Source organism: Marmota monax, unplaced genomic scaffold, assembly GCF_021218885.2.
Source record: "Marmota monax isolate L192 unplaced genomic scaffold, Marmota_monax_Labrador192_F-V1.1 WCK01_AAM20220418_F8-fsc00014, whole genome shotgun sequence".
NCBI classification, from domain to species: domain Eukaryota; kingdom Metazoa; phylum Chordata; class Mammalia; order Rodentia; family Sciuridae; genus Marmota; species Marmota monax.
Window position 1 is genome coordinate 16,621,817 of NW_026695222.1, and position 13,981 is coordinate 16,635,797.

At 40.4% G+C, this 13,981-nt stretch overlaps 1 protein-coding gene across 3 annotated transcripts in view; it reads left to right on the forward strand.

Annotated features, from left to right (window-relative positions):
• Phf20 (PHD finger protein 20) overlaps positions 1-13,981 on the forward strand; it is a 127,836-nt gene that overhangs the window by 87,379 nt on the left and 26,476 nt on the right. For all 3 annotated transcript variants that reach the window (XM_046432940.2, XM_046432942.2, XM_046432943.1), the window contains 4 exons: positions 4,361-4,639; positions 10,392-10,490; positions 11,894-12,058; positions 12,612-12,790. In XM_046432940.2, coding sequence (XP_046288896.1) covers positions 4,361-4,639; positions 10,392-10,490; positions 11,894-12,058; positions 12,612-12,790 — 722 coding nt within the window. The remainder of the gene's footprint in view (positions 1-4,360; positions 4,640-10,391; positions 10,491-11,893; positions 12,059-12,611; positions 12,791-13,981) is intronic.

Here is a 13,981-nt window from a genome sequence, read left to right on the forward strand (position 1 = left end):
GATTCAGGGGACTGAGGCAGGAAGATTGTGGCCAACCTGGGCAATTTATTGAGATCTTCAGCAACTTAGTTTCTTGCTAAGTTGCTGAGAGTCTCACTATCTCAAAATAAAAAAAAAATTAAAAAGGACAAGGGATATAGCTCAGGGATAAGGTGCTCCTAGGTTGAATCCCCAGTATCAAAAAAAGAGAGAAAAAAAGGAAAGAAAAAACAAAAACAAAAAAATAGATTTACAGAAACAAGTTAGAAAATTTTTAGACTAAAATTATCAGATGGAGTTTATTAGGGATAAATATAATTTCTGGTATATTGCTTCATAAAACTGGGAAAAGTGAAAATGAATTTTTTTGTGTGTGGGGGGGAACCAGCGATTGAACCCCAGGATGCTTAACCACTGAGCCACATCCCAATCCCTTTTTAAAATTTTGAGACCTGGTCTCGCTAAATTGCTTAGGACTTTGCTAGGTTGCTGAGAATGGCTTTGAACTTGCAATTCCTGTCTTTGCCTCTCAAGTACCTGAATTATAGGCATGCACCACTGTACCTGGCTGCACTTTATCTTTTTTAAAAATTTTTTAAAAATAATATTTAGTTGTCAATGGACCTTTATTTTATTTATTTTTATGCAGTGCTGAGAATTGAACCCAGTGGCTTGCCCGTGCTAGGCAGGTGCTCTACCACTGAGCCACCCCAGCCCCTGCACTTTATCTTTTTAAAAGACAAAACAATATTCAAGAGTTTGGTGAGCCAAGCTTGGAACTGTCTTACCTCTTATAATTAGACTATTAAAAAATTGGACTTTGAGTATTGCTCAGTGGTAGAATGCTTGCCCAGCACACACAAGACCCTGTGTTCAATCTCTAGAATTGCAAAAACATGACCTATCTCCAGTCATGTTCCAGAAACAACATAAGCCTTCTATGCTTATGCACAAAGTGATAATGATTTCCATTTATTGATTACATGCTTTGTCTTTCTCCACCTCTTTGAAATAGATGGTATTTTCCCCTTTAGATAATTAGTCTAACTTGTATGCTTATTTATGTATGTTTATTTAAAGGCTAGTTCTAGGATTGAAAGCTGGGCTGTTTCTGTTTTACCGTTTTGCCTTTGGCATGAGTATGCAGTGAGGCTGAGGGTGTTGGGAATATCTGCTTATGAGAAGGTTAATTCCTGAAAAACTATTTATAACTCTCATTTATTCTTTTTTTTGGGGGGGGAGGGGGTAGTGGGGACTGAACTCAGGAGCATTTGACCACAGAGCCACATCCCCAGCCCTCCCTATTTTGTATTTTATTTATAGACAGGGTCTCACTGAGTTGCTTAGTACCTTGCCATTGCTGAGGCTGGCTTTGAACTTGGGATCCTCCTGTCTCAGCCTCCTGAGCCGCTGGGATTACAGGTGTGTGTCACTGCTTCCAGCCCCATTTATTCTTAAGTCCAAAATAACACCGTATGGTAATATTAGCTAATAAGTATTGAGCACTTATTATATGCCAGGCACTTTTCTAGGCTCTTTGCATGTAATTTATTTAATTCTCATAACTCAGTGAAGATGTTACCATTCTCATGTGTACCTGCACATGAGGAAACTGAGGCAAGGGGAGTAAATAGAGGAGCCAGGATTTGAAATGGGCCATCCAGCTACAGAATGCACACTTGTAGCCACTGTGCTGTGTTTGCCTTATGCAGATGGCCAGGATGTTACAGAAGATTGCAGAGTTTTTAATAATTCTTCATGGAATTGGTTCAAATTCCTCACTATTTTTAACTTCTAAACTATTTTTAAAATTCAAACATGCTTGTGTTTTATGTTCTATTTTTTTCATTATAAACTATCACCCTCAAATAGTTACAGGCAATGTTGATTTTTTTTAAATACTTTTTTTTTTTTTTTTTAGTTGTAAATGGACTCAATACCTTTTATTTTATTTTTATTTAATGCTGAGGATGAACCCAGTGCCTCACATGTGCCCGGCCAGTGCTCTACCACTGAGGCCCAGCCCCAGCCCCAGCCCAGTGTTGATGCATTTTGACTTTGGATCTTAACTTTGTTCATGTTCATGAAGGGGTAAATGGAGTTGTCTACAATGGTTTTTGAGGACTGTCATATAGAAAAGGGATTATTAGGGTTGAATCATATGGAGTAGCTAATATTGAATGTTTTTTTGTGCTACAGAAATGGCAGATTTAAGTGGTTCGACCTAATATGACTAAGAGAAGGAAATTACAGAGAAATCATTGTTGTTTTTTTCATTTTCTTGCGGGGGGCGGGGTGTACCAGGGATTGAACTCAGGGCACTTGACCACTGAGCCACACCTCCAGCCCTATTTTTTGTATTTTATTTAGAGACAGGGTCTCACTGAGTTGCTTAGCGCCTTGCTAAATTGCTGAGGCTGGCTTTGAACTGTTGATCCTCCTGCTTCAGCCTCCTAAGCTGTGGGATTACAGGTGTGCACCATAGCACCTGGCCAAAAACATTTTTTTTTTTTTTTTAGAGAGAGAGAGAGAGAGAGAGAATGAGAATTTCAATATTTATTTTTCAGTTTTTGGCGGATACAACATCTTTGTTTGTATGTGGTGCTGAGGCTCGAACCTGGGCAGCACACACGCCAGGCGAGTGCACTACCGCTTGAGCCACATCCCCAGCCCCAAAACCATTTTTTTTTAAAATATTTTTTTAGTTGTAGATGGACAATGTACCCTTATTTTAGTTTTATGTGGTGCCAGGGATCAAACCTGGTGCCTTATGCATGCTAGGCAAGCACTCTACCACTAAGCCACAACCCTGGCCCAAATCATTGATTTTTAAAAAAGACACTTAGGACAGGTGAGGTGGTGCATATCTGTAGTCTCAGTGGTTTAGGAGGCTGAGGCAGGACTACCATGAGTTCAAAGCCAGCCTCAGCAATTTAATGAGACCCTGTTTCAAAACAGAAAACAAAAAGCGTTTGAGATGTGGCCCAACAGTTAAGCACCTGGTTTGAATCCCCAGTACTACCAAAAGAAAAACAAAACAAAATAAAACAAACAAACAAAAAAACATTAGGTTGGTCTTATCCAGTTTAGGGTATGTTAGAAGTTTGAGCTTTGAACTTCTTCTCTGACATTTCTTTCCTTATCTGAAAAGTATACATCACTTCATATTCCTTTTAATTTTTTAAGCTGTAAGCTAATTTATGGATCTTAACTTTGTTCATGTTCATGAAGGGGTAAAATGTCTTGATCTTTTGTCCTGGATAGAAAGTGATTTTAAGGCATTCTTCTTTGGTGTGTGTGTGTGTGTGTGTGTTTAATTTAAATTGACAATATAACAACATACATCAGCCCATCAAACCTACTTTTGAAATGTAGATTTTTTAAAATGTAGATTATAATTGAGTTTAAGATTAAATTTTTTTAAATTTTATTATGAAATTTGCAAAAGTAATCAAAATACTTAACCAGATGTTTATTTGTCTTGCTTACCTGCTTTTGGTGGAAATTATATCATTGCCTTTAGTAAAAATTTCATTCACCCAAGAAAGGTCCATTAAGGATATTCTTGGATGACCCTTTCTATAGAGGAGGAGTACCTTGAGTTTAAGGTGATTGCTGTTATTGGGATGAGGGTATTATGAAGGGAGTTTTGGTGAACAGTTTCTAACATGAGAACCTTGTGACAACTGTATTTATATTTTGTTATTGGTGCATTTCTACTGTTGCTTTCTATCTTTTTGGTTTTGGAGGGTCAAACTTTTATCATTTCTTTGAATTTGATCATGAGTCCTTCAAGTTCTCCTCATGTCCTGCTCCATTCATTTGGTTGCTTTTTTTTTCTCCTTTGGATTCTCTGGGTTCTTTTCATTCAACAAAATACTTTGTAAAACAAAGTATGTGCTGAAATTTTGAAGGCTCAATAATAAAACACTTGGAACAGTTACACTTTTCTTATGCAAACAGGGTTGTAAAATTCCTTAGGTTTAATAAAGAGATTCTGCAGAGTGTTCCCTAGTTCTGTCCACACAGATGGGTACAGGGTACTGGTGAATATTAATCTAGTTCAACTCATAAGCAACAATGTTGGCTTGAAGTACCTGATTTTCTTTAGGATTTCCCCTTGTTCTTTTCCCCCAAAGTCAGTAAAACCCTGAGAACTTGAAAGCTACTTAAAATGAACACATTGACCTCCTGTTTCTAAAGATGAATCACAATTTTTATCTATGATTCCCTGCAAACAATATTTTTGAGGTAATTGCAGTCTGCTTGATATCTCGGACTGCATATTACACATACCACAGTTTTACTTTCCATTGTCATATGCTAATGCATGTTTTGTAATAACCAGAATAAGCACATGGAATCTTTGCTTTTTTTTCAGTACCAAATACTTTTAAGAAAACAAATGATTTTGTGACATATAATGCGCCAGCTGTCGACCTAGACCATAAGTTTAGATGCAAGGTTGTGGACTGTTTAAAATTTTTCCGCAAAGCTAAACTGTTGCACTATCACATGAAGTATTTCCATGGAATGGAGAAATCACTGGAGCCAGAAGACAGCCCAGGGAAGAGGCATGTCCAGACAAGGGGCTCTTCAACGTCTGACAAGGCCAACCAGGAGAGCCTCACCAGGAAGCGAGTCTCTGCCAGTTCTCCAAGTAAGTATCTTGGTTCTGCATTGTGCCATAGAGGACCCTGCTGCTAAGGCCACTGTGCTTATGTTTGTGACACAGAAAGCAGACATTATGTTGGTCTTGTCCGGTTAATTCCACATGATTGAAAATGATAAGTCTTTCTCAGGTATTGTATCATGGAGCTGGGGCCCTCCTGGAGGAAGCAGAAATACTTAATTCTTATTCTTGTCTCTGCCTCTTGTTCCCCAAGTTATCTTGAGAGTTACCTAGCCTCTGTGCTCCCAATATGAGTGTGGACAATTGAGCAAGGGCGCTCCTTGAGAAGCTAGTGGGAGAACTCATGTCCGGAACATGCTGTCCTCCTCCCCTCCTCCCCAAACCTGTGTCCCGTCTCTACCAGCAGGGCAAAAGTACAAAAGAACTAAAAAACGATATGTGATTTTATTAGTGGGCAAATCCTTTTTCTTCTTAATTTCAGCTGAAGGCATTTTCAAAGAAAACTAGTTTATTTTGTGTAAAAACTACAATGGTGCTTGTATGGAGTACCACAAAATCTCATTTCATATTTAATTACAGAGAACCATTTTGGAATTCTTTTCTAAATCATAGAAATTGAAAAAAAATTTGTGTTTCTAGGGAAATTTCAGAAAAAGTAATGAATTTCCAATAAACTCTACAATCTCCCATCTTGTTTTTAACTGAAATTATAATATCACTACATGTCTTTTTGGATTATAAAGCTTTTTCATTTAGATATATAGGTTTAAATGAAATGTGGAATTCCTAGCATCTGATAGCATCCCTAAGGAAGATAGATAAAGTGAGGTTTCAGGACAGTAGGTCAGGGCCATGCCATCTGAAGGTAATCTCTGGCCCTCTAAGAGATCATTCAACAACCATGCTGGGAAGACTAATGTGTTAAGGCCAGTTTGGAGTTTCTTAGTCTTATATGCTGTTATCTATCAGAAATATGTAAGCCACATGTATAATTTAAAAGTTTCTAGTAACCACATTGTAAAAATGTGAAAAGAAGCCAGATATAGTGGAACAAACCTATAATCCCAGCAACTTCGGAGGCTGAGACAGGAGGATGGCAAGTTCAAGGCTATCCTGAGCAACATAATGAAATGCTGTCTCAAAAGAAAATTTAAACAAAGGACTGGAACTAGCTGAGTGGTAGAGGGCTTGCCTAGCATGCATGAGGTTTATCTCCAGTACCACCAAAAAATAAAAAAAGGGCTGACCCTTTGCTACCCAAATTATCTTCCTTCTGTCCAGCTCAGACATTCTCTGGGAAGGGAAAGTTGCTTTTTGAGCATGGGATCAGAATACTGGAGTTAGAATTGCCTCAGGCTAAAATAGATCAAGCTGCTTATTCAACAACAATTTATTACTAAGCTCTGACCTGAACATTGCAAAAGAGACGTAAATCTCATTCTGCCTGGTGCTCGTGATTATTGTTGTTATTCTGGCACAAAGAAGCAAAGGACTAGTTCCATTCTCAGGCTGGAATATCCTCTTGCCTGGTTACTACTTGCTTTATTTAGGACCAAACACTGATTGCTCAGGGATGTTAATGTCTGTTACTAGCTAGTCCTGCTACCTTGGATGGCCATATTTATCTTTTAGGTGATTTTAGATTTCTCTGCTTTTGATTACTTGGTTAATTATGGGGTCAGATTTATTTCCTAGGACTTAAAGGATCTGTTACTGAGATTTCCCCTCCTCACAAATAACACCTACAATATTTACTTGATCCAGATCTTTGCTGGAGCAGCATCCAGCCTTCCTGCATGGGAGTCACTGGATGACTTGTTAAAAATATAGTCATTCATGTACAACCAGAAGAATTAGAAATTATACTCTTCATGTATGATGTGTCAATGTATAACTAGTTACAACAAATAAAAAATAAAACAATACAGTCATAAGTTGCTTAACCACAAGTATACGTTCTGAGAAATGTGTCCTTAGGCAATTTTTTTTAGTTGTGTGACTATCACAGAATGTACTTACACAAACTGAGCTGGGTTATGACACAACCCTAGCCCCTAACCTGGGATTTTATTCTCTCTGATAATGCCAGATTCCTTTCAGTAGGGTTTTGAAAATCTCTGGGTAAACTGGGAATTTTTGCCTATCAGTTTCTAAAAATAGCCCCAGGGTGACAGGTGACAGGATGGTCAAATACACAAATGCTTTAGGGGATACCTAAGGTTCCTTTAAATTCTTGTGTTTTAGCTTGTTTAAAGTGTTCCGTAATAAAATTGATCCATTTGGTATTAGATGCGCCACACAGGTTACTCACCAACTGTTGGAGCTATAGCTGGTCATTTTTATACTTCTCAGGTGGAAAGTAGCATTTGTGCAGCCAGCAAGGAATAACAGCCCCACCCTCATATCAGGTGGATCCAGAACTCATAGACAGCTTGGTGACTGTCCAAATACGTTTCCTGTCTGATTGCTGAGATGCTCAGCAGTTACTATCAGACTGATCATCTTGCTGGAATCTATATGGGAAATTGAAACCTTGGCCACTAGTCTTGTGTCTACCATGAACCAGCAGGAACTTCAGGATCGTTACATGAGGACTGGGCTCTTTAGAAAGGTCAGCCTTCGTTATGTGGCTGACTGTCAGCCAGAGTGAATGTGGCAGAGCACTCTGAGTATTCCACAGTATGGCCACCTCATTATTCCCCAGCCCTCCTGAAGGAACTTCTGTTGTAGGCATCTCCCCTCACCTTTCTCCCATCAGAAGGTCCCTGGTGTGTCAGTTTGCTCAGACTTGTGTAATCTGATAATTAAATGTTCTAAAATTTGAAAGACTAGAACCAGGTTACAGGCTTCTAAGAAAGCCCTTAATCTTTGGAGTGCAATTTCAGACGGTGTGCGGAGTTCAGGGGGAGGGATGTTTCAGGGTGAGACTCTGATACTGGGTATTCTGTTTCCTAGTTCACATAGGCATTTGACATGTGTGTGGACCTGACTTCTGCATAAATGACAAATAGACACCACTTCTGCTTCAGTGACAATAGTGATGTTTGGGGATAGTGACTGTTTAAAACACACACACACACACATCCTTTTTGTGCTGAATACTCTTATTTGACTATAGCAAATACTCTTAAGTGGACTTCTCTGATGGAGCCTGGGGATTCTGTGAGAACCATCAGGGCTAGAAAACACCCTGCAGAGATTTTTTTTTCTTTTTCTGGGAGGTATGATCCCCTCAGTTTCTGGGTGGACAAGATAGAGCAGAAGAAGCAGTTCTGAGAGTTTTGAGCCATCTCAGTAACAGTGAGCACTGATTCTGTGTGACTTCACACAGATCTCTTCGCAAATCTGATTTTTTTTTTAAGAGAATTTTTTAATATTTCTTTTTTAGTTATCAGCAGACACAACATCTTTGTTTTGTATGTGGTGCTGAGGATCAAACCCAGGCCGCAGGCATGTCAGGCGAGCGCGCTACCGCTTGAGCCACATCCCCAGCCCAAATCTGATTTCTTTATTACTCAAAGTGGTGATGGAGAACTGTGTGATTGAGGCAAAGCCCTTTCATGTGGGGGGAGAAATACATAAACAGTGAAAAGGGCTCAGTTCTATTTTAGGAACACATAAAATGCTCTGGGAACATAGATGCAGCTTTTGCCTGTAGGGCAAGAGCTGGAATGAAAGGAGGTGACATTCAAGTTAGGCCTTGCTATGGTTGAATTGTGTGTCACAGATCCCTTCCCAGTCCTAGAATTCCTATGTTGAAGTCCTGTCCTCTAGATATTGGTATTTAGAGAGGGATCCTTTGGGAGGTAATTAAGTTTAGATGATGTTATTAGAGTGGGGCCTTCATGATGGGGTTGGTGTCTTTTAAGAAGAATTCAGAGAGGGATGTCCCTTACCCGCTTCATGTGGGGATACACCACAAAACAGATTGGCCAACACCTAGAACTCTGGGAAATAAATATCTATTGTTTAATCCACCCCATCTGTTTTGTTTCAGCAGCCTCAACTAAATGTCCAGGCTCTCAAGGCTCTCAAAGTTAGAGAGAAGCTGCCCCAGAAAGCAAGGGAAGAAGAAAGACATTCTTGTGCTGGGACAGGCAGGGCAAAGATTCTGAAGTCCCAAGGAGAATAAACTGGTCTCCTATCCTTAAGATCCCCTTCTTACTCTAGCCATCTGTAATTCTGTTACTCACATGCCTCCTTCCCCTTAGCCAGGCCTTTAAGTGAATAAGCAGATGTAGAAGGTTGAAGTAGATTGGTGTTTCCAAGTGAAGTTTTGCAGTATACCAGCTCTGATGTCTTGCAGGGGTCAGCTCAGGCTTCTTTGGTCTTTGGGTTTGTTTCTACTAATCAATTGTATGACTTATTTCTCTGGGTTGTAATTTCTTGATTTAAAAAGTGAGTGTTTTTGCAAAATGGATGAAATTGTTTTCTAGATATCTTATTTATTGGACTTTCTTCTTTAGTTGTGGTATATTTTAGCAGGAAAGCTGCCCACAGATCTATCTGTAAGTCCTGTATGTTCCCTAGTATAGAACCCAGATGTGCCAGCTAGCTATAGCCCATCATTCCTCTCTGAGAGTTCCTAGATACCCATCTGGGAAAGGGACTGGGGCCACAGTGCTGATATGGTCCTCGAGAGTCAGATAGATCTCCTTTTAAATGTCTTTGAGACACAGAGCATGGTAGTGTGTGCCTGTAGTCTCAACTATTTGGGAAGATAAGGTGGAAGGACACTGGAGCCCTGCCTGAGCACTGGTCACGGTGGCGCGCAACTTGGGAGGCTAAGACAGTAGGATCAGAAGTTTAAGTCAACCTCAGCAATTTAGTGAGACCTTGAGCAACCTTGTCTCAGAATTAAAAAACAAAAAAAACAAAAAAACAAAAAAAAACTGGGGATGTATCTCAGTGTTGTAAAAGCCTTTTATTTTTAAATTTTGAGACAGGGTCTTGCTAAGTTGCCAAGGCTGGCCTTAAACTTTAGATTCTCCTGCCTAAGCCTCTGGGATTAAGGAGTGTGCCCCTGAGCCCAGGTTGTTTGTTGTTGTTTTTGTGCATACTTGGCAAGTGCTCTGTTGTTCAGCTAAATCATTAGGTCTTTTTTTTTTTAAAGCTCCCTATATGATTCCAGACAGGGTTGAGGAGCAAAGATCCAAGTAGGGTTGGCAAACTTCTCTGTAAAGGGACAGATAAGAGTAGCCAGGTGTGGTAGCCCACATCTGTGATCCCAGCTACTTGAGGATCGAAAGTTCAAGGCCAGCCTGAGCAATGTAGCAAGACCCTGACTCAAAATAATATAAGAAAGTCTGGGGATATAGTTTCCTAATAGAACTTTGTCTAGCATATGCCAGACCTGGTATTTAATCTCAAGTACCAAATAAATGGGCTGGGAGAGGACTAGATAATACTTATTTTCAGCTTTGAGGGCCCTAAGGCCTTTATCATTACTTCTTAACTCTGCTGTTGAAGCATGAAATAAGCCATAGGCAACATGTAACAAATGAGCGTGGCATGTTTCATCACGACTGGTTTATAATAGCAGCCTGCAGTTAGTTGTCTCCTGGGCTCTCGAGGCCAAGTGATGGAAGAATGACTGTCCTGCAGCCACTATAGAGCCCTCAAAGGCAAGAAAGGTGATCTCACTGGCACAGCCAAGGCAAGAACTTAGTAATGCATGTTCTATTTCTTCCCATTGGGCGTGCTTAATTACTTAAGAATAAACATCTCTGTGCTGAAAAAACATTAAAATGCCAACACATAAACTTGTGTTTAATTGTAGCTGCAAAAGACAAGGAAAAAAACAAAGAGAAGAAATTCAAAGAGTTTGTGAGAGTGAAGCCAAAGAAGAAAAAGAAAAAGAAAAAGAAAACCAAACCTGGTAATCTTCCCGAGGGTTTCTTAGATTTCCTTGCCATGGGTGGGGAGGGATGACTTCCTCCTGTGGTAGCCTCTGAGCCTGCACTGAGGAGAGGAAGGACCAGCAGGCCTTTCCTAGGGCTTGTGGGCTAAACCTAGTAGGGCCCTGGTGGGGGTGGCCTGGGGTGGGTTACACTCCCATGTCTTACAAGGACCAGCTGGCATTCTTTATTATTTATTTATTTGTTTGTTTGTTTGGCACTAGGGATTGAATCCAGAGGTGCTTTACCAGTGAGCTACATCTTCAGCCATTTTTATTTATTTATTTTTAATTTGGAGACAGTGTTTTACTAAGTTGCTGAGGTTGGCTTTGAATTTGTAATCCTCCTGCTTCGCCTGATGAGTTGCTGAGATTATAGGTGTGTGCCACCATTACCAGCTCTGATTGGCGTTTATGAAAGCCCTCCCATTAGGCTCATGTGCCAGTATATCTCCTATTACAGAGCCATAAACATGGAGGCAACAAAGTCTGAGAGGATGTGTAGATGACTGATTGTTCAGATATATAAATCTTAAACATACATCTCTAAAGAAAGAATTCATTTCTTGAGAAGTATGTATGTACCCCAACAAAAATGTTTAAGAAAATCTGTGTTAAAACCTTGGAAGTTAAAGAGATGCCAGGTTTTCTTTGTTTTCATTGTAGTTTCTTTCTTTTTTTTTTTTTTTTTTTTTGGTACGGAGGATTGAACCCAGAGGTGCTTAACTACTAAGCTATATACCCAGCTCTTTTTTATATTTTATTTAGATACAGGGTCTTGCTGACTTGCTTAGGGTCTCGCTAAGTTGGTGAAGCTGGCTTTGAACCTTCTGCCTTTGCCTCCCGGGATGTTGGGATTACAGGCATATGCCACTGCTCCTGACTCATTGTAGTTTCTGACTTAGAGAAAAAAAAAAACTTACCAGAAACAGGTGAGGGGGGGTGATGGTGAGAAGAAATTGTTTGGAATTGGAGTTCTCAGAGGTAGCTGGAAGTATGAAATCCTAAATCTTCCCTCAGTACCTTATACCTTTTCTTGGTTGAATTGACCCCAAGTTTGAGCTATTGGAACAGGAGGCTTACTGATTGGATGAGGTTGGTTCTGGAATGCCCTTATAATGTCTGGAGTTGTCAGGTGTGGTGTTACACACCTGTAACCTAGCAACTTGGGAGCCTGAAGCAGAAGATTTGCAAATTTGAGGCCAGCTTCAGTAACTTAGTGAGACCCTGTCTCAAAAAAATTAAAAAGAGCTGGGGATGTAGCTCAGTTGGTAACGTGTCCCTGGGTTCAATCCCTTAAACCACCGCCTCCCCCCCACCACAAAAAAATAATAAAATATATAATGTCTGGAGTTGCTCATTTCTTTCTCATGCTGTTCTTCCAGAATGCCCCTGCAGTGAGGAGATCAGTGACACCTCCCAGGAACCTTCTCCACCCAAGGCATTTGCTGTTACCAGGTGTGGGTCTTCACACAAGCCTGGGGTTCATATGAGCCCACAGCTCCATGGCTCAGAATCTGGAAATCACAAAGGGAAATTGAAAGCAGCTGGTAAGGGTGCTCGCTGCTGGCCTGATCATTTGTTAGAAAGTAATACTTGGAACAGTGTCTGCAAAGAATAAGTGCGTAGTAAATGTTGGCTTGATTATAGCTAATTAGGCACCAAGACTCAGTGATTCTGGTGCAGATTGTTCCTGGGATCCTCTCCTGCCTCTTTCCCCACTGTCTGCAGAACTTTAAAGTGACTGTGGACACAGCCTTCTTATGTATAGGGCTGGCTTCATGGGAAGACTGAGGAAAATTTTAGTTCTGAGGATTAACAGACTGTGTAGTTCATAAGGAGTTGAAGCTCACTGACAGATCTGTGACCTCGAGCAGCCACTGACCTTGGGCTTCATACTCTGTCAGTGAAGTGAGGAAATGGATTTCAGTTCATTGCTAGGCAGCGTACTCCATTTGGACTAATGACAACTCCAAGGAACACATTAATTCCTGATTTCTCAGCCGTGGAGTAAGGTTATTTTCTACTCAGGACAAGCTAGGGTTTTACACATTTTATAACTATAATTTAAAATAGTGACTGTTGGTTTCCCTCACCTTCTAGAGGAGGAGAATTTGAGTGAATCCTCTTCTGAGAGCTTTCTTTGGAGTGATGAGGAGTATGGCCAAGATGTTGATGTGACCACCAACCCAGATGAGGAACTTGATGGAGATGACCGCTATGATTTTGAGGTGGTTCGTTGTATCTGCGAAGTCCAGGAAGAAAATGACTTCATGATTCAGGTGGGTTGAGCTTCCAGAACACAGGTGTAGGTATAGAGAAGTGCAGACTTGTCCCTGGAGAGAATGTTAAGGCCAGGAACAATGGGGGGTCATGTCAATAGCACCAGACTGAGTTTGCCTTTTGGTTCAGCTTTCTGGGTATTCAGGCTGCCATAAATAGCCTATTAATAGAATAAGAGAGGACTTATAAATCCAAACTTCTCATCCTCTGCTGGAGGCATTTGGGGCCTGCAAAGGGGACAGGTTTTGGTCACACGGTGAGAAGCTAAATAGCAGGGACTCAAGACCTGGGGTGGCAGTTCAACTTTCTTATGGACCTATCTTGTCTTTGAGGTAAATTTTCTTTGTGGTATAAAGAAATGGAGACTGGTTTTATGACATTTCTCTTTCCTGTCATTTTCCTAACATACCTTCATCATCTTTATCTTTGGGATGTGCCTGTGGGGTGGGACCTGTCTTGAGGAGACCATCATTGTTCCCTGGCTCTGACCCCCTCTGCTTGCCTTCATCTTGCCTTCACTTGGTATTACAGTTCTGGCAGAGGTGGCTGCTGTTTGGTTAACTCTGAAGGCCATCGTAAGTACCATGGATATATATTGGCATCTGACTGGCCAAGAAACCTGAGTTTTCTTTAAGTCTCTTATGGTTATATTGGTTAGCATCTTTTTTTTTTTTTTTTTTTTTAAGTTATAAACAATACTTTTTGTGGCTGGGGATGTGGCTCAAGCGGTAGAGCGCTCGCCTGGCTTACGTGCGGCCCGGGTTTGATCCTCAGCACCACATACAAAGATTTTGTGTCCGCCAAAAACTAAAAAATAAATATTAAAAAATTCTCTCTTTAAAAAAAAAAACAATACTTTTATTTGTTCATATTTTATGTGATGCTGAGGATCGAACCTAGTATCTCACACGTGCTAGGCAAGCATGCTACCACTGAGCCCCAGCCCCAGCCCCCTATTGGTTAGCATCTTTTGGGAGCAAGTACAAACATTTTTGGGAAAATAGTCAAGTTCCTAGAACCCAGAGGCAAAATTGCATCCAGGCTTAGCAGCTTAGAATTCCATCTTCAGGGGCTTAGTCTAGTCTGTTTCCTAATTCTTCCTGGAGTTGATTTGGTTCTTTTAAAAAATCTTTTTGCTACTTGTTAATTTTCTTGGAAATTGCAAAATGATCACCATCCATGGTTCCTTT